Here is a 26,750-nt window from a genome sequence, read left to right as displayed (position 1 = left end):
ATCATTGATATGAGCTTTGAAATAAATTGTGCATATAATTAGTGTCTGACGCGTATATTATAATTATCAAAATCATTTTAAATCATTCGTTTTCGATCGCTCGGTCGAGACAGACGTGTTTTATTGCCAGTCTGTGCAGTCCATTGCGACAAATAGTACTAATCCGCGTTCAAGGTAATCTTGCGCACTTCCCGCTCGTCGAGGTTTCGGTATTTTTCCCTTATTTTGTGTTTCTGTTTCTGAGTACCGTTAGCCGGTCAGTGACCAGTATTCTTCTAGTGAGCCGCCTGGATTATTTTACGTTTCCCCTTCTTGGTTATCTTACTAACGTGCACTAGGCAATAGACCAGTGCAAAAATGACTTTCCCTGACGCCGGTTCATCTCAAGGTGAGGTGAACGTCGAAACAAAATCGGCCCCCAAGCTCAAAGTATGGATATGGCCACCGGACCCTTCGTGATCTTCTTTTGGACCAAAAACAAAAAGTGTTTGAATCTACTGCAGATTTCTCAAATTCTGACGGACCAGTATTCGACTGTGACAGAAATATTGAAAATTCGCCCTCATAAGCTTCGGGTGGTAGTAAACAGTTTAAATCAGGCAAATGATATTGCTGGCTACGGGCCCTTTACGAAGGAGTACAGGGTGTATATTCCAGCTAACAGGGTTGAAGTCAGTGGGGTCGTTTCCGATTTGAGTCTGAATTGCGAGGACCTGCTAAAATATGCGACTGGATATTTCAAAGACTACATGCTTAAGCCAGTGAAGATACTGGAGTGCAAACGTTTGCATTCAGCATCGCAGCTGACGGGAAGAAAACAGTCAACTCAGACTCTTATAGAGTTACCTTCGCCGGTTCTGCTCTACCCAACTACCTCCTCTTCGACAAGGTTCGTCTACCTGTTCGCCTCTTTGTGCTGCGGGTCATGAACTGTACTAGTTGCAAACATTAGGGACATACAGCCTCCCATTGTAGCACTAAGGCCCGTTGTGGGAAATGCGGTGGGAATCATGCGGATGATTCCTGTGGAAGGGATGTCGAAAAATGTCTCTACTGTGGGGGAAACTCACATGATCTCCCAGCATGTCCCGCGTACAAACAGCGTGAGGAGAATCTCAAGCGTTCCCATCAGGGACGCTCTAAGCGATCTTTTGCAGAAATGCTTAAGATAGCTACGTCACCGGCCTCTACGAACATCTATACCAACTTGTCTACTGACGAAGACGACTGTGATGAACCCCAGGAGGGAACGTCTTCTGCTGTTCCTAGAAGCAATAGAAAAAGGAGGAACATTTCCTCTTCCAAGCTTCGTCGCACAGGTCTGAAGGTGTCTCTTCATGGCTAGGGTTGTGGTACCGGTAATACCGGTACCGAAAATCCTGGAAATACCGACCCATTTTTGGTACCGTAATACCGGAACTGAACAAAAGCCAGTACCGGTATTTTCGGTACCATACAATATTGAAAAAATATGTGGACTCTCTAGGGGGACCTGGGGGGCCATCATCATAATAGTTCTAGAAGTTAAACATTACTAGCTCCCGTTGTACTGAACGGTTTGTTTAAATTCCTGCACTATTTTGTCGAAATTAAATTTTAACGATCTAGTACTAAATTTCATAATATTCACATCTAGCGTAAGAGACATAAAATTTTTCTATGATTTTTTTATTAGCAACATTCTGATTGTTTTTCATTATTCACTGGTGGCGCGTAATGGTCTATGTAATGTCTGTATTTGGTTTGCTCTTAAACCTTTATCTATAAAAGAACGAACAGCGATTTAGAAGCTAACAATTTTAGACTTGGTGAACTGTTTACTGGAAAGCAAGGAGCCTTGGTATGCATTAGAGAATAGTAGGCAAACGACATAAAGGTCGAAACCAATTTACAGAAAAGCAAGAGAGGAAATGCGAGCAACCTGCACGGATTCACTGCCATTCTTTGATTTACTATTGTTTATAGGGTTTCTTACATATACCATCTGTTGAAGTCGACGAAAGTCGTACCGCGTAGCAGTTATTGATTTCAAAGTAGTTTAGATTTCGAAATAAAAGCAGGTGCCGCATTCGAAAAATATCGTCTGTGAAATGAGACCATTCCGAAGAAATTAAAAACAATAAACATGCTTTTTTGATCAGCACAAATTAATCATCTGAGGGTAAGGTTTTCGGTTTGAGCATTCAATTTCACTTTGACAATTTTTTCGAATTTTTTAAAAAAATATTCGAGTGTCGGTACTTTACCGGTACTACCGGTACTGAGAGCTTCAGTACCGTAGTACCGGTTCTCGCCAAAAAGGGTCGGTACTGCGAACCCTATTCATGGCTCACCAAAAATAACCACTGAAGGAAGTACTGGTGCAAAACCGAAGCAAGTCTCTCCCGGTCTAAGTAACCTGAGCTCAGAAAAGGAGTTCCCAGCACTTCCAGGAACATCAAAAACCCGAAGTGTTCCCATATCTCAGCCAGAGAAAGAAAACAGCGCTGGCATAATAAATTTCTCTGACATTGTGGACCGTATTTTTACAGCTTTAAATATTTCTGACCCTCTTAAAAGCATCTTGATAAGCTTTCTCCCCGCAGTAAAAAGATTCTTGTTGCAGTTCACTGCGAAATGACCCCTCCTCTCAGCGATTGTATCCTTCGATGGCTAATTCATCGAACGAGGTCACGGATTTATTCACCGTTCTACAGTGGAATTACAGAAGCTTGATTCCGAAAATCTAATTCTTTGAAATCTTACTAAATAACTTAAAATGCGCTGTATTTGCACTATGCGAGACATGGCTTACTTCAGAAATAGACCTACACTTCCACGATTTAACATTATTCGCAAGGATCCAGAAGCCTCTTACGTAGGAGTACGTTTGGGGATTAAAAAGTGCAATTCATTCAATCGAATCGACCTCCCCTCGACACCAGGCATTGAAGTTGTCGCTTGCCAAACCAGAATTAAAGTACCTTTGCATTGCTTCCACCTACATCTCCCCTAGAGCAACAGTTACCCACCGACGGCTTTCGATATTGCGGAACTCCTCCCAGCACCGAAGCTTGTCTTAGGTGACTTCAACTCCCACGGTACGGCATGGGGTTGCCTTCATGACGATAATCGATATATCTCAATTCATGAGCTTTGCGACAGCTTCAATATGACCATTTTTGAACACGGGTGAAACGACACGGATTCCGCCCCCACCCCCCCCCCCCCCACACGCGTCCGATTGCCTTAGACCTATCCCTCTGCTCGACATCGCTGCAGTTAGATTGCATGTGGAAGGTAGTCTCTGATCCCCAAGGCAGCGACCATCTGCCAATCGTAATTAATATTGCTGACGGTTCAGGGCCGCCGAATACAATCAGTGTTTCGTATGACCTCATACGAAATATTGATTGGAAGAGCTACGCGTCCGCGATATCCGGAAAAGTAGAATCGACACAAGAGCTTCCTCCGGAGGAAGAGTACGGGTTCCTGCCTGGCAGGGTTCTCGATACCGCGACTCAAGCTCAGACTAAACGCATACCAGACGCAAACTCTCGCGGGCGTCCTCCCATTCCATGGCGTGACAAAGAGTGCTATGAAGATTTTTATGAAAGCCAAAAAACGTAGCCACTGGCGCCGGTTCGTCAACGGGCTTACGAGAGAAACATCGATGAACACTCTTTGGGGCACGGCCCAGCGCTTACGAAACCGAAACGGTACTAACGAGAGCGTGGAATATTCAAACCGTGGGATATTCGATTTTGCCAAGAAGGTTTGTCCGGATTCCGCCCCGGCACAGAAGATCTACCGCGCTGCGTCCCCTCACGATAACGCGAACGAAACACCTTTTTTTATAAGTTTCTTGAGACTAACATTGCCCCACAAGATCGGAGGCAAGTGAAAGCCATCCAAAAACCAGCCTCCGACCACAACTCGTATCGACCGATTGCAATGATGTCATGTATCCGAAAGTTGTTCGAGAAAATGATCTTGTTTCGCCTCGACAATTGGGTTGAAGCAAATGGCTTACTGTCAGATACACAATTTGTTTTCCGCAAAGGCAAGGACTCGAACGATTGTCTTGCGTTGCTCTCAACAGAATTTCAAATGGCTTTTGCTAGTAAAGAGCAGATGACATCAGTTTTCCTAGATAAAAAGTGGGCTTTTGATTCAGTTTCTATCAAAATTCTTTCTGAGAAGCTGCACCAGCATGGTCTTTCACCGACTCTAAACAACTTATTGCTAAACTTGCTGTTTGAAAAAACATATGCATTTTTCGCATGGTGATTTATAGACATCACGAATTAGCTACATGGGTCTTGTACAAGGCTCATGTATAAGCCACCTTCTCCATAACTTTGACTTTAATGACATTGATGAATGTCTTGTCAATTCCTGCACGCTAAGGCAGCTTGCAGATGACGGTGTGGTCTCGATTACAGGACCCAAAGCCGTCGATCTGCAAGTACCATTGCAAGATACCTTAGACAATTTGTCTGCTTGGGCCCACCAGTTGGGTATCGAGTTCTCCACGGAGAAAACGGAGCTAGTCGTATTTTCAAGGAAGCGCCAACCAGTGCAACTACAGCTTCAACTAATGGATCAAACTATTGCTCAGGTTTCAACATGCAAATATCTCGGGATCTAGTTCGACTCGAAAGGAACCTGGGGATGTCACATTAGGTATCTGAAACAGAAGTGCCAACAAAGGATCAACTTCCTCCGTACAATAACCGGAACATGGTGGGTGATCAAGTCTCCTGGGTGCCTACCCAGGACACTTGATCAGGCTGTACCTAACAACGATATTGTCGGTGATGAAGTACGGGAGTTTCTGTTTCCGCTTCGCTGCGAACATACATTTCATCGAACTAGAGCGAATCCATTATTGTTGTTTGCGTATTGCTTTGGGTTGCATGCACTCGACACATACGATGAGCGGCCGTTCTTCCGAAGAAAAACGATTTTGGTATTTCTTATATCGATTGCTCATCCGATGCGATATCTTGAACCCGTTAGTAATTGCCAATTTCGAAAGGCTTGTCGAGCTCAATTCTCAAACCCGACTTATGTCATTGTACTTCGATTACATGGCACAAAATATCAATCCTTCTTCATATTACCCCAAGCGTGTCAATCTCCTTCATGCTTCTGATTCAACTGTATTATTTGACACATCCTTGAAAGACGCGATTCGTGGAATCCCGGATCACATACATCCGCAAGTGATCCCAAGCATCTTTCATAGTAAATTTCGAGAAGACAACTGCAACATGATGTTTTATACCGACGGGTCAAGCCTCGATGGCTCTACTGGCTTCGGTATAAACAATCAACACCCCACCGCCTCATTCAAACTTAATGATCCTGCTTCAGTTTACGTCACAGAACTTGCTGCTATTCAGTTTACCCTTGGGATCATTGATACTTTGCCCATCGATCATTACTTTATTGTCTCGGATAGCCTCAGCTCAATCGAAGCTCCCCATTCAATGAAACCTAGAAAGCACATTCCATATTTTCTGCGGAAAATCTGGGAGTACCTGCGTGCTTTGTTTGTAAGATCGTACAAGATTACTTTAGTTTGGGTTCACTCGCATTGTTCAATTCCAGGTAATGAAGAAGCGGACTCTCAGCTAAGGTGGGCGCTTTGGAAGGTGGCATATATGAAAAACCAATTAGCTTCAGCGATTTTTTCGGCATTTAATTAGCAAGGGACTGGAAGGTGAAGTATATTTTTTCAATATTTAGAGCCATAGTGCTCAAGGGAGAGCAAGGTGTTGAAGGGAACAAACAAAACTGGCTCATTCAATGAGTTTCAACGTCGCAAATGCTTAGTGTGGAAGTTTACCGTGACTTAACTTTTTGTCGGTTCCGACAGCATGAAGTAACAAGTTACTTTACGCTTGTCCGGACATGCCGTAGACTCAGGTGATTCGCATTTCTAATGCCAAAAGACCCTGACTCCTACGGTAGCAGACAAAAGGTTAAGTCGCCGGTGAGCTCTAAGCTTGCATATATGATCCTTCCACGCTTTTCTAAACTTTCTCCCTTCAACACCTTGCTCTCCCTTGAGTACTATGGCTCTAAATATTGAAAAAATATACTTCACCTTCCAGTCCCTTGCTAATTAAATGCCGAAAAAACTGTTGACAAATTGACTCAATAGGTCGTTAACAAAATGGTTAACAAAAAAATGGTAAAAATAGCTTCAGCGAATTTTTCAATATTACTCATCAGAGAACACTCGAAAGTTGGCAAACTTCATTGAGCAATGGTGAACTAGGAAGGTGACTACATTCGATAATCCCTAAGGTATCGACGAAATCTTGGTTCATGGAGATGGATGGGGGTCGGGATTCCATTCGCGTGATGTCTCGACTCATGTTCAATCACTACACGCTGGACGCTTATCTCCGACGTATTGGGCTCGCGGATAGTGGTATCTGCGCTTGTGCAAAGGTTATCACGAGATCGTACATATTGTCTGGACATGCGCCGAGTATTGTTCTGCTAGATCTCAACTATTCGATTCCCTTCGGGCCCGAGGAAGATCCCGGTTCGAGATGTACTAGCAAGCGGCGATCTCCTCTATATGTCCCTCATAAACACCTTCCTAAAAACCATCAATATCCATCAATTAACTGCCCCTATAATTTTCTTATTATTCTCAGATGTGTCCTCTTCCGTCTATCGCACCCTAACGCTGGTCTGATGCGACTCCAAGACGACACAAAACATCTCTGTCGAATGACCCAACAAACACGAGACCTACAGCACATCACACGCGCAACGCTGTGTGTTGCCGATCCGCATCTGAGCCGTACTACGAAATCGTCTGGAGGAACCCCTGCCGGCTCGATGAAGACCGCCCAGCGCCCCAATACATGATGCATCCGTCCGAATCTGTAATCCTTACCGTTGATTCCCGATGCCGAAAACTGAAAGTTTATATCTCCGCCTCCCCCCTGTCAGCCTTGTCCACCCTCTCTCGCCTGTCTCTGATACACAGATGTAGGACTTCACCCGCCCCCCTTTCTTCTCCCTTGAATATCTTCCCAAAACTTATGTGCTCCTCTATCTTCTAGTTTTAGTTGATCAATATTTAATCTAGTTAAGAAATGCCCAACAGTAGCATTACTTTACTATCCCTAATTAATCCCCCCTAATCTTAATATAATCGAACTCCCACCAGTTATTTCTAGTTAATATGCTTGTAAAATGTTCCACTTAATTAATAATTAATTGCTCCAACAATCTCCCTTCTAAAATTCCTAATGTGCATTACTATACAAAGAACACATAAAATGACCCGCCCCCCTAATCTTACGAATATTATATTATCCTGTCTTGTATATGTATAAGTTAGCTGTAATTTTTTTTAGTTTCATTAAATAACAACAAAATAATATTGAAATGTGTAACCCCCTAGTTTTAAGAAATTCAAAATGTAAAACAAAGAAAAAATGGCACCCAGCTAACGCACACGTGCCTTATCAAATAAACGAATTGAATAAAAAATATCATTTGAGAAATAACAATCATTCTCATTCACTTATAAATCTCACTGTCTAAAACCAGTTTCCCGGGAAATCTCGACGAACCGTTATTACGTTCAAATTTTAATATTTAATAAAAGAGTTTTCCCTTCAATCTTCTGGTGGGATCTACATTTGGCGGTTAATTTGTCCCGAGTTTCCTCTTATGGTTTATTTTGACAGTTGATATTTTAACTCTATTAAAAACGCTCGAGAAATGTCAGCCATGGTCTAATTTTTATATAAATGCAGAATAATATCTATAAAAAAAAACTTATGGCATTAATTCGAACACTGTGATAAATTTCATAAGACTGTTTTATGACAAATATTATTTCTACCATGTTTTCTACTTAGAAATGCTAGCAATTATCATAAATGGGTACTAATGGGCGTTCATTCGGACATTTACAGGAAATTCATAAGACTATCTTATGAAAATAGTAAGAGACGCATTTTGAAAGTTTCCCCTCCAAATCATAAGACAGTATTTTTTTTTTTTTTTTTTTTTTTTTTTTTACCATTTTTTTTGTTAACCATTTTTGTTAACGACCTATTGAGTTAATTTGTCAACAGTTTTTTCGGCATTTAATTAGCAAGGGACTGGAAGGTGAAGTATATTTTTCAATATTTAGAGCCATAGTACTCAAGGGAGAGCAAGGTGTTGAAAGGAGAAAGTTTAGAAAAGCGTGGAAGGATCATATATGCAAGCTTAGAGCTCACCGGCGACTTAACCCTTTGTCTGCTACCGTAGTGGTCAAGGTCTTTTGGCATTAGAAATGCGAATCACCTGAGTCTACGGCATGTCCGAACAAGCGCAAAGTAACTTGTTACTTCATGCTGTCGGAACCGACAAAAAGTTAAGTCACGGTAAACTTCCACACTAAGCATTTGCGACGTTGAAACTCATTGAATGAGCCAGTTTTGTTTGTTCCCTCACCAATTGCCTGCCTGAGTGATTTTATTTTATCGACTATTGTGACTGTCTCAGCGTGTGTGACAATATGGTCACATGTGTTGCTGATTTGCACGGTGTCGGCAGCTTTCACCCAACGCTGCAACGATGAATCCCCATCACGGTAAGTTCTATTTTTACCATTTTTTTTGTTAACCATTTTTGTTAACGACCTATTGAGTTAATTTGTCAACAGTTTTTTCGGCATTTAATTAGCAAGGGACTGGAAGGTGAAGTATATTTTTCAATATTTAGAGCCATAGTACTCAAGGGAGAGCAAGGTGTTGAAAGGAGAAAGTTTAGAAAAGCGTGGAAGGATCATATATGCAAGCTTAGAGCTCACCGGCGACTTAACCCTTTGTCTGCTACCGTAGTGGTCAAGGTCTTTTGGCATTAGAAATGCGAATCACCTGAGTCTACGGCATGTCCGAACAAGCGCAAAGTAACTTGTTACTTCATGCTGTCGGAACCGACAAAAAGTTAAGTCACGGTAAACTTCCACACTAAGCATTTGCGACGTTGAAACTCATTGAATGAGCCAGTTTTGTTTGTTCCCTCACCAATTGCCTGCCTGAGTGATTTTATTTTATCGACTATTGTGACTGTCTCAGCGTGTGTGACAATATGGTCACATGTGTTGCTGATTTGCACGGTGTCGGCAGCTTTCACCCAACGCTGCAACGATGAATCCCCATCACGGTAAGTTCTATTTTTACCATTTTTTTGTTAACCATTTTTGTTAACGACCTATTGAGTTAATTTGTCAACAGTTTTTTCGGCATTTAATTAGCAAGGGACTGGAAGGTGAAGTATATTTTTCAATATTTAGAGCCATAGTACTCAAGGGAGAGCAAGGTGTTGAAAGGAGAAAGTTTAGAAAAGCGTGGAAGGATCATATATGCAAGCTTAGAGCTCACCGGCGACTTAACCCTTTGTCTGCTACCGTAGTGGTCAAGGTCTTTTGGCATTAGAAATGCGAATCACCTGAGTCTACGGCATGTCCGAACAAGCGCAAAGTAACTTGTTACTTCATGCTGTCGGAACCGACAAAAAGTTAAGTCACGGTAAACTTCCACACTAAGCATTTGCGACGTTGAAACTCATTGAATGAGCCAGTTTTGTTTGTTCCCTCACCAATTGCCTGCCTGAGTGATTTTATTTTATCGACTATTGTGACTGTCTCAGCGTGTGTGACAATATGGTCACATGTGTTGCTGATTTGCACGGTGTCGGCAGCTTTCACCCAACGCTGCAACGATGAATCCCCATCACGGTAAGTTCTATTTTTACCATTTTTTTTGTTAACCATTTTTGTTAACGACCTATTGAGTTAATTTGTCAACAGTTTTTTCGGCATTTAATTAGCAAGGGACTGGAAGGTGAAGTATATTTTTCAATATTTAGAGCCATAGTACTCAAGGGAGAGCAAGGTGTTGAAAGGAGAAAGTTTAGAAAAGCGTGGAAGGATCATATATGCAAGCTTAGAGCTCACCGGCGACTTAACCCTTTGTCTGCTACCGTAGTGGTCAAGGTCTTTTGGCATTAGAAATGCGAATCACCTGAGTCTACGGCATGTCCGAACAAGCGCAAAGTAACTTGTTACTTCATGCTGTCGGAACCGACAAAAAGTTAAGTCACGGTAAACTTCCACACTAAGCATTTGCGACGTTGAAACTCATTGAATGAGCCAGTTTTGTTTGTTCCCTCACCAATTGCCTGCCTGAGTGATTTTATTTTATCGACTATTGTGACTGTCTCAGCGTGTGTGACAATATGGTCACATGTGTTGCTGATTTGCACGGTGTCGGCAGCTTTCACCCAACGCTGCAACGATGAATCCCCATCACGGTAAGTTCTATTTTTACCATTTTTTTTGTTAACCATTTTTGTTAACGATCTATTGAGTTAATTTGTCAACAGTTTTTTCGGCATTTAATTAGCAAGGGACTGGAAGGTGAAGTATATTTTTCAATATTTAGAGCCATAGTACTCAAGGGAGAGCAAGGTGTTGAAAGGAGAAAGTTTAGAAAAGCGTGGAAGGATCATATATGCAAGCTTAGAGCTCACCGGCGACTTAACCCTTTGTCTGCTACCGTAGTGGTCAAGGTCTTTTGGCATTAGAAATGCGAATCACCTGAGTCTACGGCATGTCCGAACAAGCGCAAAGTAACTTGTTACTTCATGCTGTCGGAACCGACAAAAAGTTAAGTCACGGTAAACTTCCACACTAAGCATTTGCGACGTTGAAACTCATTGAATGAGCCAGTTTTGTTTGTTCCCTCACCAATTGCCTGCCTGAGTGATTTTATTTTATCGACTATTGTGACTGTCTCAGCGTGTGTGACAATATGGTCACATGTGTTGCTGATTTGCACGGTGTCGGCAGCTTTCACCCAACGCTGCAACGATGAATCCCCATCACGGTAAGTTCTATTTTTACCATTTTTTTTGTTAACCATTTTTGTTAACGACCTATTGAGTTAATTTGTCAACAGTTTTTTCGGCATTTAATTAGCAAGGGACTGGAAGGTGAAGTATATTTTTCAATATTTAGAGCCATAGTACTCAAGGGAGAGCAAGGTGTTGAAAGGAGAAAGTTTAGAAAAGCGTGGAAGGATCATATATGCAAGCTTAGAGCTCACCGGCGACTTAACCCTTTGTCTGCTACCGTAGTGGTCAAGGTCTTTTGGCATTAGAAATGCGAATCACCTGAGTCTACGGCATGTCCGAACAAGCGCAAAGTAACTTGTTACTTCATGCTGTCGGAACCGACAAAAAGTTAAGTCACGGTAAACTTCCACACTAAGCATTTGCGACGTTGAAACTCATTGAATGAGCCAGTTTTGTTTGTTCCCTCACCAATTGCCTGCCTGAGTGATTTTATTTTATCGACTATTGTGACTGTCTCAGCGTGTGTGACAATATGGTCACATGTGTTGCTGATTTGCACGGTGTCGGCAGCTTTCACCCAACGCTGCAACGATGAATCCCCATCACGGTAAGTTCTATTTTTACCATTTTTTTTGTTAACCATTTTTGTTAACGACCTATTGAGTTAATTTGTCAACAGTTTTTTCGGCATTTAATTAGCAAGGGACTGGAAGGTGAAGTATATTTTTCAATATTTAGAGCCATAGTACTCAAGGGAGAGCAAGGTGTTGAAAGGAGAAAGTTTAGAAAAGCGTGGAAGGATCATATATGCAAGCTTAGAGCTCACCGGCGACTTAACCCTTTGTCTGCTACCGTAGTGGTCAAGGTCTTTTGGCATTAGAAATGCGAATCACCTGAGTCTACGGCATGTCCGAACAAGCGCAAAGTAACTTGTTACTTCATGCTGTCGGAACCGACAAAAAGTTAAGTCACGGTAAACTTCCACACTAAGCATTTGCGACGTTGAAACTCATTGAATGAGCCAGTTTTGTTTGTTCCCTCACCAATTGCCTGCCTGAGTGATTTTATTTTATCGACTATTGTGACTGTCTCAGCGTGTGTGACAATATGGTCACATGTGTTGCTGATTTGCACGGTGTCGGCAGCTTTCACCCAACGCTGCAACGATGAATCCCCATCACGGTAAGTTCTATTTTTACCATTTTTTTTGTTAACCATTTTTGTTAACGACCTATTGAGTTAATTTGTCAACAGTTTTTTCGGCATTTAATTAGCAAGGGACTGGAAGGTGAAGTATATTTTTCAATATTTAGAGCCATAGTACTCAAGGGAGAGCAAGGTGTTGAAAGGAGAAAGTTTAGAAAAGCGTGGAAGGATCATATATGCAAGCTTAGAGCTCACCGGCGACTTAACCCTTTGTCTGCTACCGTAGTGGTCAAGGTCTTTTGGCATTAGAAATGCGAATCACCTGAGTCTACGGCATGTCCGAACAAGCGCAAAGTAACTTGTTACTTCATGCTGTCGGAACCGACAAAAAGTTAAGTCACGGTAAACTTCCACACTAAGCATTTGCGACGTTGAAACTCATTGAATGAGCCAGTTTTGTTTGTTCCCTCACCAATTGCCTGCCTGAGTGATTTTATTTTATCGACTATTGTGACTGTCTCAGCGTGTGTGACAATATGGTCACATGTGTTGCTGATTTGCACGGTGTCGGCAGCTTTCACCCAACGCTGCAACGATGAATCCCCATCACGGTAAGTTCTATTTTTACCATTTTTTTTGTTAACCATTTTTGTTAACGACCTATTGAGTTAATTTGTCAACAGTTTTTTCGGCATTTAATTAGCAAGGGACTGGAAGGTGAAGTATATTTTTCAATATTTAGAGCCATAGTACTCAAGGGAGAGCAAGGTGTTGAAAGGAGAAAGTTTAGAAAAGCGTGGAAGGATCATATATGCAAGCTTAGAGCTCACCGGCGACTTAACCCTTTGTCTGCTACCGTAGTGGTCAAGGTCTTTTGGCATTAGAAATGCGAATCACCTGAGTCTACGGCATGTCCGAACAAGCGCAAAGTAACTTGTTACTTCATGCTGTCGGAACCGACAAAAAGTTAAGTCACGGTCAAGACAGACTTATAAAATCAATTTATATTCCTATGTCAGAAAGTCATAACTCGTGGAAGTTCAATGTAAATTTTGCTCGGTGGACATTTCATGCTCAGTGTCATAAAGTTATACTTATACAAATACCATAGTTACGTGGTACCATAATTACCAAATTGAGTGCAGGTTTTCATTGTCTCCCTGTTCTGATAAACCGAACCGGCGTGGGAAATAAGGGTGGACGAAGAAGAAAATGGGATTCAATTTAACATAACGTGTTGAATAGAACCAACCGTGGTCTTGGTTTTCAAATTGTAAGGTTGTTTTTTCCATTTTACGACAACCCGCCAACTGAATATCTCTTCGCTCTGCTTTATTTCGCATATTCTGACCTAAAAACTAGCGAAAAGGATGATTGCATTTTGATCAAAATGTTCATACATGAAAATCTTCTCCAGCTTCTCTGTTTTCAGCGATTTCAATTTAAATCTCCCTAACGTCAGTCGGCTATTGTATAAACTGATTGACATGCTCCCACTCGTAGAAATTTTCTCTCATTTCGCTTTGTAGATCTAAATTGAGAAAATGTTTGCCGTTCACTTTCAAAGCAAAATGAGGACATGCAAAAATGTAAAATGCATGGTGTTTGAGTTGTGGCTTTGAGAAAAAATATGTTATGTTGTATAAATCTTCCTACATCGTGTCGGTTCATTTAGTTTTCTTTTGACGAGATGTCAGCGACTTTTCGACGATAGAAATGTTCAATATACACCATAGAATATAGTGGTGAATGCAGAGTGTTTCTTTTGTTGCGAGAATATTTTTTTTCCTTGATCCTCTTCTCATTAACTATCGTATTAGCAATTACTCGAGCTAAGACATCACACCACAGTATTCCTTTTAACTAAATTGCCGTTGAAAGCACCGGACACTCGCTTCCATACCATTTTGATGAAAACGACGTTTATTTAAAGATGCGGATTGAGTTCTACATACAGAAGCACCCCTATGTAATTTGGCGTGAATAGAAGACAATTTCTTTCTTATGGTCAGTTATCGTCAAGAAATAATCTTGGATCGGAATCAGTACGTTACTTACTAAGCCATGTAAAATTATTCGGAGCCGAACGCAAAACGAGGATTATATCATGCTAATAAAAAAATGAGGCAAATAGCTATAATCAGAAAACAATGGGGCAAATGACACATTCTCCATGTTCTTTGGAGCTTTCTGTTTCATTAGGATTATAAATCATACATACAACATGAGTTGTAAAAGTGAATGTCTCCTTTCAATTTACCTGGTACCACTTGTTACTCGCTAATAAGCCGTAGGCTTGGTCAACTTTCAGCATAAACCTCTAATGCACCTTTCAATTTTAATTTAAAAATATGAATCATATTAGTGTCACAACTACGCACACGGCCCGTATGAACATACTGCTAGCTTCACGATATACGAAATGCGTTTAGCCCTAACAAATTCAATTGACTACTATATCTAAAAATAAAATACTTTTTTAGAAACAAAATTAAAGACTTTTTCGCTGACAGGTTCATTGACAGACCCACCTACACACGTCACCAGAGGTATGTGGCTTTCGGTGTAGCTTCATGGTACGGGTACTACATGTAAACATACACATATTGCATGACCGAATAAAAGAATCAGAACGCCACCAACGAGAGGAAATAGGCATCAACAAGCCGGAAACTGTACCTACTGCATGAAGAGTGGCTTCAGTTTCATAACATCACTATGCATTGCATGCTTCACTGATTTGATTAGTGTTGACGGTAGGCAAGCAAATTGGAGAAAGTTCTAGTGATTTACTATAGCCACATAGATATTCCTCAAATATGATTTGACGTTAAACGACAGGCCTAAAACGTTCCTTGTGCTCGTTTTGCATTTCAAATGAAATAGACGTAAAGCAGTGAAATGATGGCACATTTCTAATTCCTGTGTAAACACATCCCGATATTAATTTATTTATTCGTTGCAATGACCTAGTTAATAGTATTCAGACCCGTGTCATTTTGGAATAGTGCGATGATAACCAACTGGCATCAGTACAGATGATGGCTTACCGGTTCTCCTGTCGCAAACTCTGGTCGCCTAGCAGAACTTCAGTGCCGCCTCTTGATATGTTGCTGTTCGTCTCATATGTTTCTTCCTGTGGCTCGAGCTCACCTTCCGACAACGTAGCTAGCTGTAAATAGACGGACACACAAATACGAAATTTATGTTTCGTTTAGCATAAAGAATGTGTATTTTTTTAAATACGAAACAATTAGATTACCTCTCGCTTGGGACCGTGACCGTTTGCGATAATTGGATTGGTTAGATTACTGTAATAACTACCACAAGAACTATTACCAGCACCAGTTTTACTAATATTGCTATTAATGTTGTTGTTTATAAGACTATGGTTCACAGTTACAATGTTACTGTTGTTGGGGTAATTGTTGTTATTCAGATTGAATTGTTGTTGTTCGTTAGATTTGATAGGAGTGGCCGCAGACGAGATCCCTCGAAAAGTGGACGACGATGCTTGGTTTGGTGTCACCAGGTTAGATACAGTGGGAGCGTTTTGTTGACGAGATGTCGAAGGTGGGGCATTCGAGTAAATGCTGGTGTTGGAGGACTGAGGTGGAGCTGATTGAATTTGATTAGTTGCTGGCTTTAAGCCGATGTTGGAGTTGATCACATTTTGAGCACTTTTGGCTGCTGCAGACCCAACCACCAGATTAGTTCCAGTAATTGCAGTCAACGTGGCTGTAGTTGTTACGTTACCTATCTGTTTGGCCGTGTTATTGTTATTTGTTGCTGTTTGTTGTAAATTGGACCCAGCTGAGTAGTTAGTTTTAGTTCCTGCCGTTACCGTGGTGCTGGTGTTGGTCACGGAGACAGCGTTGTTCGAGAGTGATGTTACGTATATTGGCGAGGCTTCCTTGAGGAAACTAAGATCCTGCGTTGCTCCACCTTTGGCTTGACTTTGCTGGTTAAGCTGCAAATAGAAAAAAACTAGTTGAATATTTTCTTTGTTTCAAACAACGGTGGCAACCTTTCTAATAATTTCAAATAAAACAAAATCTGTTCCCGAAACTATTTTGAAACATTTTGTAAATGTTACACACTCAATTCGGCTCGGTAATTTCCCAACAGCTTTGAAGTCAGCAAATCTAGAAAATGATATCTCAGTAAAGTGAGATTAATTTGCTGATTTTCGGTGAAATATTTTCCAAGTCTCAGCACTCAAACGTCACTTTTACTGAGATATCAGCAAAAAAATTGTTTGCTGAATTTCAGCTATTGAGAATTCGGCAAAAGATGTATAAAAACTGAGATTCGGCAGAAAAAATTAAGTGTGTATGCAGTTAGTAAGCATATTATTCTTAAAACCTTAGTCACGTATAATATTGGCGATTCCTTCAGAAACATATGTACGAAGCTTTATGGTGTTTATTTAGACTTTTGTTTTAATATACATTTATTGGGCGAAAACGAAATTGTTGCAATACAGTAAATGTACTACCAATTCTCTTGTTTTTATCGAATAAAAATTAAATTTTAGGGAAGTAGGGCAAGACAATAGAATTAGAGTGGAATTATGCAGAAAGCTATTCCATAGCACAACGAAATAAATTAAAATTTATTAACCACATTATTTGTTAATCAATCGAAATAAAGTGTTTCCCGAGCAAACGAAAAGCCTATAATACCTCTATGCTTATGGTGCCTGACACGGGTGTTTGAAGTGGGTTCAGCTTATGAGAATACCATTACCACACACTAAAAAATATTTACATCTCGCAGTATGCACATAAAGGGAGCATCTCAATTCACTTGAATTTACATTCAAACATGTAAAAATGCGCTTCGTTCACAATTCTCCATCTTCATTCAACCGAGTTCTACATCAAAAGAGACACAATATTTTATTTCACATGTCAAAACATGTAAAGCTCCATCATTAGACAGCAAAATACGTTTCGATGTTGTTTACGTCAAATGTACTGTTCGTTATTTCTAAGTGTGAATGGTTAGGTAAATCCCATCAAAAAGTTTTTTAGAACTTTTACGGTGTTTTGATAGTTGTAAAATTCGCAAAAGATAATTTTTATAGTCTTTCAAAGGGTAGGTGGGTTCACGGTATAGAAAAATATAACACATATCTAGACAAACTTGTGATTACATACGCTGTAAACCATCTGTCAAAATTCTTTTTGGGGAAAATTCCAGACAAACAACAAACGTAGACAGTGATATGAACCTAAACGAGAAACACGTAATGAATTGATACGCAACAGTCCACGCTGAGTCGTTTTAACTCTCAAACAACAAATGGTATAAAACTTTGGCAATTCTTTCAATAGATGCATACTCTTAGGTGAAGTATCAAAATCACGTACTGCCATTCCAAGCATATCTGTCTCATGTCGTATTTTATCGATTTTGACCGACAATCGTTACAAAATCAAGTATATTTTCATGTAAACATGTCAAACCGTAGGTCTTGTTCTGAAAATTTGGAAAGAAAATATCAAGCCATTTTGTCCCATCGTAAAGGCTCCACGCATATCTGTCCTGTGAAATAAAATCAACGAAATATGTGTTAAAGGATCGTATAAATATTGTATCAAGAAAAACTAAAACAAAAGCAAAATTATTGTATTCCTATAAGAAAATTGTCTTCTTTTCGAAAAACTTTTAGAAGTCTTGCGTAAGGGACGCCAATACAACGTTCCCACTTACACTGAAGTCGTTTATGGTTGGAGCTGATTTTTTTTTGTTGGAGACGAACCACTGCGACCAGTATTTAGATCTATTGTGGTAGTGCTGAAATTTAGTCCGTTTCAAAACAAAGTGCAATCAAATAGAATTAAACTTCGAATTTAGGTTGGTGGCCTTTGAACTGAAAATCGGGTTGGGTTCTAACCCGTAAAAGAAATCGTTCTTACCACTGCCGATTTGCGTGAACTCCATTCAGTTCTATTGAAACGGTTTTCTTGAGGCAAATAAACCTGTTAGCATTTTTGGTCTATTAAGCGAAAACGTCGTTCTTCCAGGTTCCGGAACCATAGTTTTACAAGTTGGCTAATGCGTGTACCGCACTGGGATAAACATGCTTCTATTTGGCTAGCATAATTGTCAAACTAAAAAAGTTTAACGCTAAAAAGATAATTTTATGATAACGAAAAGTGCATTTCAGGATGAATCATCACAAGTAAGTCCTATGAATGTATATACAATGACGAACGGGATGCTAGTAGCATCGTTTTGCCTTAAACAAAAGAACATGTTTAAAACCTTCATTGCATTTTATCGACTCGACTGATTTGGAACATGAGACAAATATGATCGGAACGGCACATAGTCTTTGAACAAGCGTCGGACAAAACCAAAAATCTGGCTGAAAATCACATGTTAAGCTAATTGTGGGGCGCTGAGTTAATTTTTAATGTTACAAATGATGAAAAATGAGATGCATTTTTCTATACAGTAATATCGAACCTTGCTTATTGGTAAAATAAAATTTTACTGACAGATTTTTTTACTGATTATTTATATCAACAGCAACATAGTAATTGGATAAAACTATTTAAAACCTCTACTTGTTTACGTTTGATTCAATTGCTTTTTGGCGTCAATAATAACCATGCGTCTTCATACCAGCAAATATTCAAAAATGTCGTTTTTAAACCTCTTTGGGGCCAAAAGTAGCAAATCGAGATCTTCAAATTCGAAAAGTAGAGATGATTTTCCATAGAATGTACAATATATGATCGTTTAGAACCGTTATAATGATTGTATAGAAAAAAAATTGTAAAAAAAGATTTTGTTACCAGGCTACTTAATATACATTTGCAACTATACATCGAAGCTCGAATCAAATTTGGCAAACACGATAAAAGTATAAACAAAGCTCTTAAAATGGCCATTAAAATGAAGCTGGTTAAAAATGGAAAAAGTAAGATGAATTTGAAGTAATCATTACTGTGATTTGGAAAATGAAAATCATTAGAATGGCCTGACACAGCGGCGTTTAAGGTGCTATTAAAAATCTAATCATCATTCAAAGGCAATGCAATGCATAAGAAAACTAATAAAAAATTTGAAATATAAATATTTGAAACACAACTTTTTTTAGGTTTTGGCCTGCTTCTGGCCACCGTGCGGCAGTGTATTTACGTAACAGTCTGCGTTTGGTGATAATTGCAGGAAAAACATTCATTATTTCTTGTGCCAATCTTTAAGTCAGTTTGACTTCGATGTCATTCATATTTCAACTGTAGTTGTTTTGCCTTTTTAAGCGCGTTTATGCTTAGTTAGGGTGTGGAGCCCATTCTCACCCTGTTTCTATTATCGCCCTACTCATTTGAAGCCGTTAGTTACAGCAGCGTCTGCCATCTTTGTTCAACGCATTGGCTTAAATGCACAGTTGTCGGAAACGTCAAAAACGTGAACTTAATTCACTAGAGGCCAAACCATCGAATATATTTACAAGGTGTCTTTGTACTGACGACGTAGAAAGTTGGTGTCTTCGTCAAAGTTTTAGAAATGCTCATAGTGAAGAATATTGTTGAATAACTTGAGCTTGTAGGACTAAAGGTTATCGAGTTATAAGGCGCTTCCTATGGCAACCCCCTTAAATCTATTTTTTTTAATATAACTTTTTTTATTGTGACTTTTCGTACAAACTATGTTCAAGACAAATATGTAGGTATCAAAACTACATAATATTGTCGAAGACTGTATGTAAAAATACTCATTCGTTTCAAAGTTATTGAAGATTTTTGCATTGCAGAAAGGTGCAAACCAAAACGCGCAAACAGGCACTTTTTAACTGTTTAAACTATACACATTAACGCTAAGAAGTTTTGGTGCGTGGCACTCTAGAACCCTTAAGCTTACTTTATCATGTTTTTTTTACTTTTTCCATACAAAAATCAGCAAAAAATTTTTTTTATTTTTTACCCCAATTTTTTAAATTTCTGGTTTGATATTCAATTTCAAGTATTATTTCAACTTATAACTGAATAGTTCAGATTTTTTAAACGAGGGAGCAAAAATATGAAGTTTTTAATATCATTGGAGATCCCAAACTAATATATACTCAAATAGACATGTCATAATGAATTTAATGCTCACAAAAGGATGTCATACCATTAATTACTAAATTATACGGAAAAAATAGAAATAAATTTTTGTTTGCTGATTTTTGTATGGAAAAAATCAAAAAACATGATAAAGTAAGCTTACCCTATTCATAGGGTTCTAGAATGCCACGCACCAAACCTTCTTAGCTTGATTGTGCATAGTTTAGATAGTGAAAAAAGTGCGTGTTCGTGTATTTTGGTTTGCACCTTTCTTTCTTATACGTAGTTGAAGTTGGCGTAAAATAATGTAAAAATCTTCAATAACTTTGAAACGAATGAGTATTTTTACATACAGTCTTCGACAATATGATGTAGTTTTGATACCTACACATTTGTCTTGAACATAGTTTGCACGAAAAGTCACAATGAAAAAAGTTATATTAAAAAAAATAGATTTAAGGGTGTTGCCATAGAAAACACCTTATAACTCGATAACCTTTAGTCCTACAAGCTCAAGTTCTTCAACAATATTCTTCACTATGAGCATTTCTGAAACTTTGTCGAAGACACCAACTTTCTACGTCGTCAGCATAAAAACTATTTTTTTTAGTTCGATCATAGTAAGCTATGCCTAATTTCAATTGTTATCAGGTTGTGGGGAATATTCATACGAATAATTGTTCCAAAGACACCCTGTAAATATATTCGATGGTTTGGCCTCTAGTGAATTAAGTTCACGTTTTTGGCGTTTCCGACCACTGTGAAATGGTATTGCGATAATAATTTGACCATTCGATTCGATTTTTAGTAGCGCTCCAACATTTCATCATTCTCAGGACATTTTTGTTATTATATTAGTTCTTGGAAACGAATCAAGGATACTGATGCTAATTTATGCGCATTTCATTGATTGTAGGCTGCGCAATTAATAGAATAGCGCGGCAGCTTCCCTAATGGTGCCAAAATTAGGTCTTTACCCTATATGTTGACAGAGCATTGTCCGTGGCGCGCAATGCTCCCGTCCACCCACTTATTCGAGGTGTCTGGTGTCCTTTTACCTGTGACTCTCCTCTTGATATATTCAATTCAAGTGAATGCCTACGTTCTTCAATTGTCTAGACATAATAAGAGGTTACGAACAAGTTCATTATTGACTTACTTGCATAATAAGAACGAGAAGAATGGAAATAGGAAATAATAGACGAACGTTGAGAATCTTTCGTCAATCGCGTGTGGCTATTTATCTGTTCGTCGAGGAAACTCATTTTGGCGCGGGAGCTTTGGGATAGAAAACAGAAGCTACAACTGATAAAAATTTTAAGTGAGTTTCAGGTATTTATTTCTACTTTTGTCTTTTCTTCCCGAGTCAGGACATTGCCCTGGTTCTGCTTCAAATTGAGCTGTACAATTGAATAGAATACCTTCGGCATGATATGAATCACAGTATTCAGAATAGAGTGATTGAAGCCATACATGACAGAGCATTGACCACGTCTTCACTAATCTAGGATATTAATTCCCGATCAAAAAGAAATAACAAAATTATTACAGACTGTGCTACTTTGTTATGACGATTTTTCGTTACAAGTTGTGTTACAACTATGGTCTCGTTAAGAGGTAAAATAACAAAAAGTATAGCAGCAATTCCTTTAGTATATATCAAAAATGTGACAACCTGTGATAGGCTTGTATCAGCATTATAACAAATTTTGTTAGGTTTTTCCACGGTCAATGTATTATCTATTGTATAATATAAACGACTTTAGCGTGCACGTCTAAAAATAGAATATATGAAAAATATCGCATACATTAAGGCTCAAGTTACCTCAAGGCTTGGTAGTACGCGTAAGAAAAATTGTGTTCAGCTTTGCCACCAGATTATCCATTTAAACCTCTTCAAAACTCTAAAAGAAGAATATCAGTCGATTTATTAGATCATCACGATTCAATTCATGCAAAATACCTGCTGAAAAAACCATCGGCTTAGCTGGATGGTGCTTTTGAAAAAGTGGCTGTGATTTTTTATCACACTACCACACCGAGCTGGGGTACGCACCACAACTGCGCAATGAAAAAACCACAGCCACTTTTTCAAAAGCACCATTTAGCTAAGCCGATGGTTTTTCCAGCAGGTATTTTGCATGAATTGAATCGTGATGATCTAATAAATCGACTGATATTCTTCTTTTAGACTTTTAAAAAGGTTTAAATGGATTATCCGGTGGCAAAGCTGAACACAAATTTTCCTACGCACACTACCAAGCGTTCAATTCTAACACATGCTTAAAAAAGGTAACTTGAACCTTAAGCCGCTTTTCGATTGGAAGCAAAACGTTTCATGCAGCAAAAAGCTTAGGTTTTTATTGCTTTGTCAAATGATTGCATACATGCTGGCTGATTGTTATTGTGAATATATTATGACGCTAATTGTAATTGTGGATATAGCGCTTTGAACCTGGGTGTCCTGAGTTTGATAGGGAACTTTTCTGCATGCACCAGTGATACTTTTTTCGACTGATGTATAACGTTAGCATATTGTATCACGCACCCGTTACGGGTAAAACGATATAGATCCAGAAGACGTTCCCAGAACGCACACATTGAACTTTGCCAAAGCCTGTTTGTTTTCCTTATGTCATACGCGTTGATTTCATTCAGTTTAACTCACTAAAATAGCTGTCTAGGTTTGCATTTTGAGATTTCAAGTAAAGTCTCTTTTGGGGTTTTGCTATCGGCATTTTTGAAATGGGGAAGACTAAGCAAACCAGTACAATTATCTCACTTCAAATAAATTCCCAGAAATACAAATCTTTCACAGTAGTTCAATCTATCAACAGATATATCAGAAAATTCGAGACATTTTTGAAGATTCTTCGATGCGCCGAATTCTAGAATATTTTTTTCTGTAACACAACTTTTTTCTAAATTTGTTTTAATTTTAAGAATATAATATTTTTGCATTAAAGTTTTTAGCTGTTTCATGTGTTGCTGGGTATGTATATACTCAGAGATTACTATTTGCTTATGAATTTGCTTTCCCACTTGAAAGGTTTCGGAAGTTTAGGCCATTTTGAAATATGGATAGTTTTATGTAGCATACTCAAAAATATTAATCTTTCGACTATTTGAACAGCCATTTTAGTTTTTTAATCTTTCTACAAAATAATTCAAGTATCTCTAAATATTTTGATAATCACGAGAATTTGTTAGCTCGAAGAATCTTTTGGGAGGAACGAAGCATCATCGAAGACAGCGGAAACAGTAGAACATATGCGCATTCAAAGCACTTGTCAGGTCAACCGTAAAACGTCAAACTTATCTTACGTGGAACGAACAGATACAACAATCAAGTCAACTCAAACATTTGTATGCTGGGGATTTAAAAATAAACGAAATGTTTTGGTAATTCAAAAAAAACGTACAAACTCAGTAATCCACGAAATGGACAAGTTTTGATTGTTTATGAAAAACCCGCATAAATTGGAGAAAACACACTGAAGATCCTCGAATATTTTCAAAAAACAACATACGACAATTATGGAAATCCATATCTATCAGATAGTTTTTTTAAAGAAAAAAATATTATACACACATTTGACTAAACCACACGAAATAGTTGAAAAAATGCTTTCTGATTCCAATTCGCGTTTCTTTATTTCATCTGGAATGCTACTAGCTGGCGCTACGATCGCCCAGCAATACGCTATACGGGCGTTGCGTGCAAACTTGGATACAACTGTGATTCATGCATGCGAACCTGTATGCGATAGTGATTTTTAACGTGTTTTCATTTAAATGTTTACACAGGTTGTCGCGAACGTTTGTTCTAGCTTATATGTCTGCTCTCTGTGGGTTTAGGCTATCTTGCAAGCAGTTTAACTTATCTGCTGTTTGTTTTTGTGCTGTTATTTTTACGACCCTCCCAATTCTACTTTTTCCTTTTCCATTCCTTCCGTTTAGGAAGTGAAGACACAGCAATATATCCTCGACAAAATACGGGGAACGTGCCATTTGAGCCAATATGTTCTGATTCCTGATAATTTAGTTAGCTCTGCGGTAAAATCGCTCTACTTAATCATTCCTCCTTCACGCAAAAAAAATAGTAAAGATAAACAAATTTTGGTTTCAAATAACAATTTTCCCGTTTGATATAGTGACAAACAAGATTCAGGTTTGATTCAATCAATGCTGTTGCTTGAAATTACGAACAAATTCATTTGTTGGCTTTTCAATAGTTTCAACAAATATTTCGTTTGAAACAACAAATATTTCGTTTGAAACAACAAAATCATGATAAGTTTAACCTAACAAACAAGTTCGAAGAAACAAAAACAAATCTTTTGTATTAACCAAAGGAGAGAACAACTCAAATTTAGTTGAAAATAAACAAACAAACTGTGGGTTTTAAAAAAGGGTTCAATTAGATTCAACAAATTTTATTTTGATACAACAATGTTTCTATTTAAAATGCAAAATGAAGTTTTTGTTGAATTAAACCAAATGCATGCTTTCGGGAAACGCCCATTTCAGTTTGAAACAGTCATTCGTTACTTTTTAGATTCAACTAAACGTTTTGTTGATTCAAAAAGGCCTGATTCTTCTATGTGTTCTTGACCAAAGCACTCTTCATCCTAAAGCAACGTCATGCAACTATGGAGGTCAAATAACTGCACTTTGATGCAGTCAGTTTACTTGTAATTATGGCTTACATTATGCAAATGCAAGTGAGAAACACAACGCAATATCTTTCATTTCTAGCCTTCAAATGTCATGTCACCTTACAACTTGTCATCACAAACTGTCTTTTTTGAAAACCTTGGATTGAAATATTAATCGTCTCTGTGATATGATGCTTTATCATTTTTGTTGATGGCGGCTTCACATTAAGGCACCCATGATTCTGCACTTTTTTATTTTTATTTGACCCAAAAGATTCATGCTTAAGAAAACGAAAAAAAATACAAAATCGGTTAGAACAGGAAGCCAAAACTACCCAATGATATTAAAGTACCATGGCTCTGCTTATTCTTATTAGAGTATATTCGATTAGTTTTGGTTTAAATTGAATTATTTCGGTATTCATTTCGGCAAAGGAAAAAACTATTCATAAATTTTCGATCAATTACTCGTACCTATCATTATACCTAGGAGCTTGGAATCCTATTCAATTTAAAAAATAAAATATACTAGAAAGCGCCGAAACTCATGCATTAACTTATTTTCAAATGATTGAGATGACGCAATGAATTGCATCCAAATCCACGGGGATGTTTTAGGCTAGCAACGTTCACCGTTGGAAATCAATGTTTTGAAATCAATGTCATGTAAGCAATGAAGTTACAAGTAGGGTGATGAGCCTATTTGCACCATGTTTCTATTATCACCCTACCCATTTGAAGCCGTTGGTTAGAGCAGTGTCTGCCATCTTTGTTCAACGCATTGAGTCAAATGGTAGCGCAACAATAGGGGCACTCGATTCGAGTTTTCATTGTGCTCAAACACGAGAATTTTACTGTTTTCAACGCATTTGTGTTTTTGTATTGGTTCTTAACAACGAAGCAAAGCGGTTCATGTCAATTTTTACGCATTCCATTGTTTCTAAGGCAAGAAATTACCGAATTAGTGAGGCACCTTGCTTAGTATGGTGAAAATAGGCTCATCACCCTATATAAACTCAAAAAATTCTTCTATCTCAGGTTTGTAGTGATACATACCAGCAAATGGTAGAACCGTGTGAATGAAATGCATAGATTTGGTTATTGAGGATGTACTGTCATTTTCCAAACTGGAAATGGGTAAACAGTCCGAAGTACCTTGAATTGCTAATGATGGTTCGATGTAGTGTACGATAGATGAATATCATAGGTAAGAGTCAAATACTTATATCAAACGTTAGAGTAATTGGAAATGTTTTGCGATTTGCCTATTACAACAATGTAAGAAAGATATGTTCAGTGAATCAAGTAAAAAACGAAAGAAAGACACACCATTCCACTGTAGTTCCATGTCGTATTACTTACCTTTATAGACAGTTGAGACATGTCCACCGGAGTGATCCGTTTGAGAGCCGACAGGCGTTGCAGTCTTTCTCTTGCTTGCTGTTCAACTGCGATGACGAATGCATCTTGAACGGCATTTCCCAGCTCGCCAGCTGTGAATAAAATACGCAAGAGAAAAAGAAAAGAGGTTAAACTGAGACAAAAGGCCAAAAGAGGAAATTAACTTTCACGACGAACCAGATTAGTTATATGCGACACATACGTAGTTGAGTGTGAGCTATCCACGGTATGGAAGACTGGAAAACTTGCTAAAATTTTTGCTCGTTGTAATAAATCGGAGTAAATATTATTGAATGAATCGAATTTCACATCGTCTCCATTCAAGTTCAGTTCACACGAGAAAAAACTACCAGATTACCGTTTACTTACAGTGACTGTTGCTGGCTTTTGCTACATTGATACCGGATAGACGTATATGGAGAAAAACTAGTAGACCGGAAAAGAAATATGTCTTGCATGAACGGTATCTCCTATCTCATAAAGTTGTCAAATCAGTTTATAGCGACTTACACCTGTAACTTGGCTGTCAACAGTAAGGGTGATCGTTTCTATCCCCGTAGACAATGGTCAAATCGTTTTTAGAAATAGTTGGAATTTAATCATTTCATTCTTCTTT

The 26,750-nt window shown here is 38.6% G+C and overlaps 1 protein-coding gene and 1 long non-coding RNA gene across 9 annotated transcripts in view; one reads left to right on the top strand and one right to left on the bottom strand.

Annotated features, from left to right (window-relative positions):
• LOC131683409 (protein PALS1) overlaps positions 1–26,750 on the bottom strand; it is a 141,280-nt gene that overhangs the window by 60,601 nt on the left and 53,929 nt on the right. For all 8 annotated transcript variants that reach the window (XM_058965376.1, XM_058965377.1, XM_058965375.1 and 5 more), the window contains 3 exons: positions 26,096–26,226; positions 15,275–15,982; positions 15,063–15,184 (listed from right to left, as the gene is read on the bottom strand). In XM_058965376.1, coding sequence (XP_058821359.1) covers positions 15,063–15,184; positions 15,275–15,982; positions 26,096–26,226 — 961 coding nt within the window. The remainder of the gene's footprint in view (positions 1–15,062; positions 15,185–15,274; positions 15,983–26,095; positions 26,227–26,750) is intronic.
• Positions 1–26,750, top strand: part of LOC131683411 (uncharacterized) — a 148,551-nt gene that overhangs the window by 71,098 nt on the left and 50,703 nt on the right. The window lies entirely within an intron of this gene.

Source organism: Topomyia yanbarensis, chromosome 2 (assembly GCF_030247195.1).
Source record: "Topomyia yanbarensis strain Yona2022 chromosome 2, ASM3024719v1, whole genome shotgun sequence".
NCBI classification, from domain to species: domain Eukaryota; kingdom Metazoa; phylum Arthropoda; class Insecta; order Diptera; family Culicidae; genus Topomyia; species Topomyia yanbarensis.
Note: the sequence above shows the minus strand (reverse complement) of the source record. Positions and strands in the feature narration are given on the sequence as shown.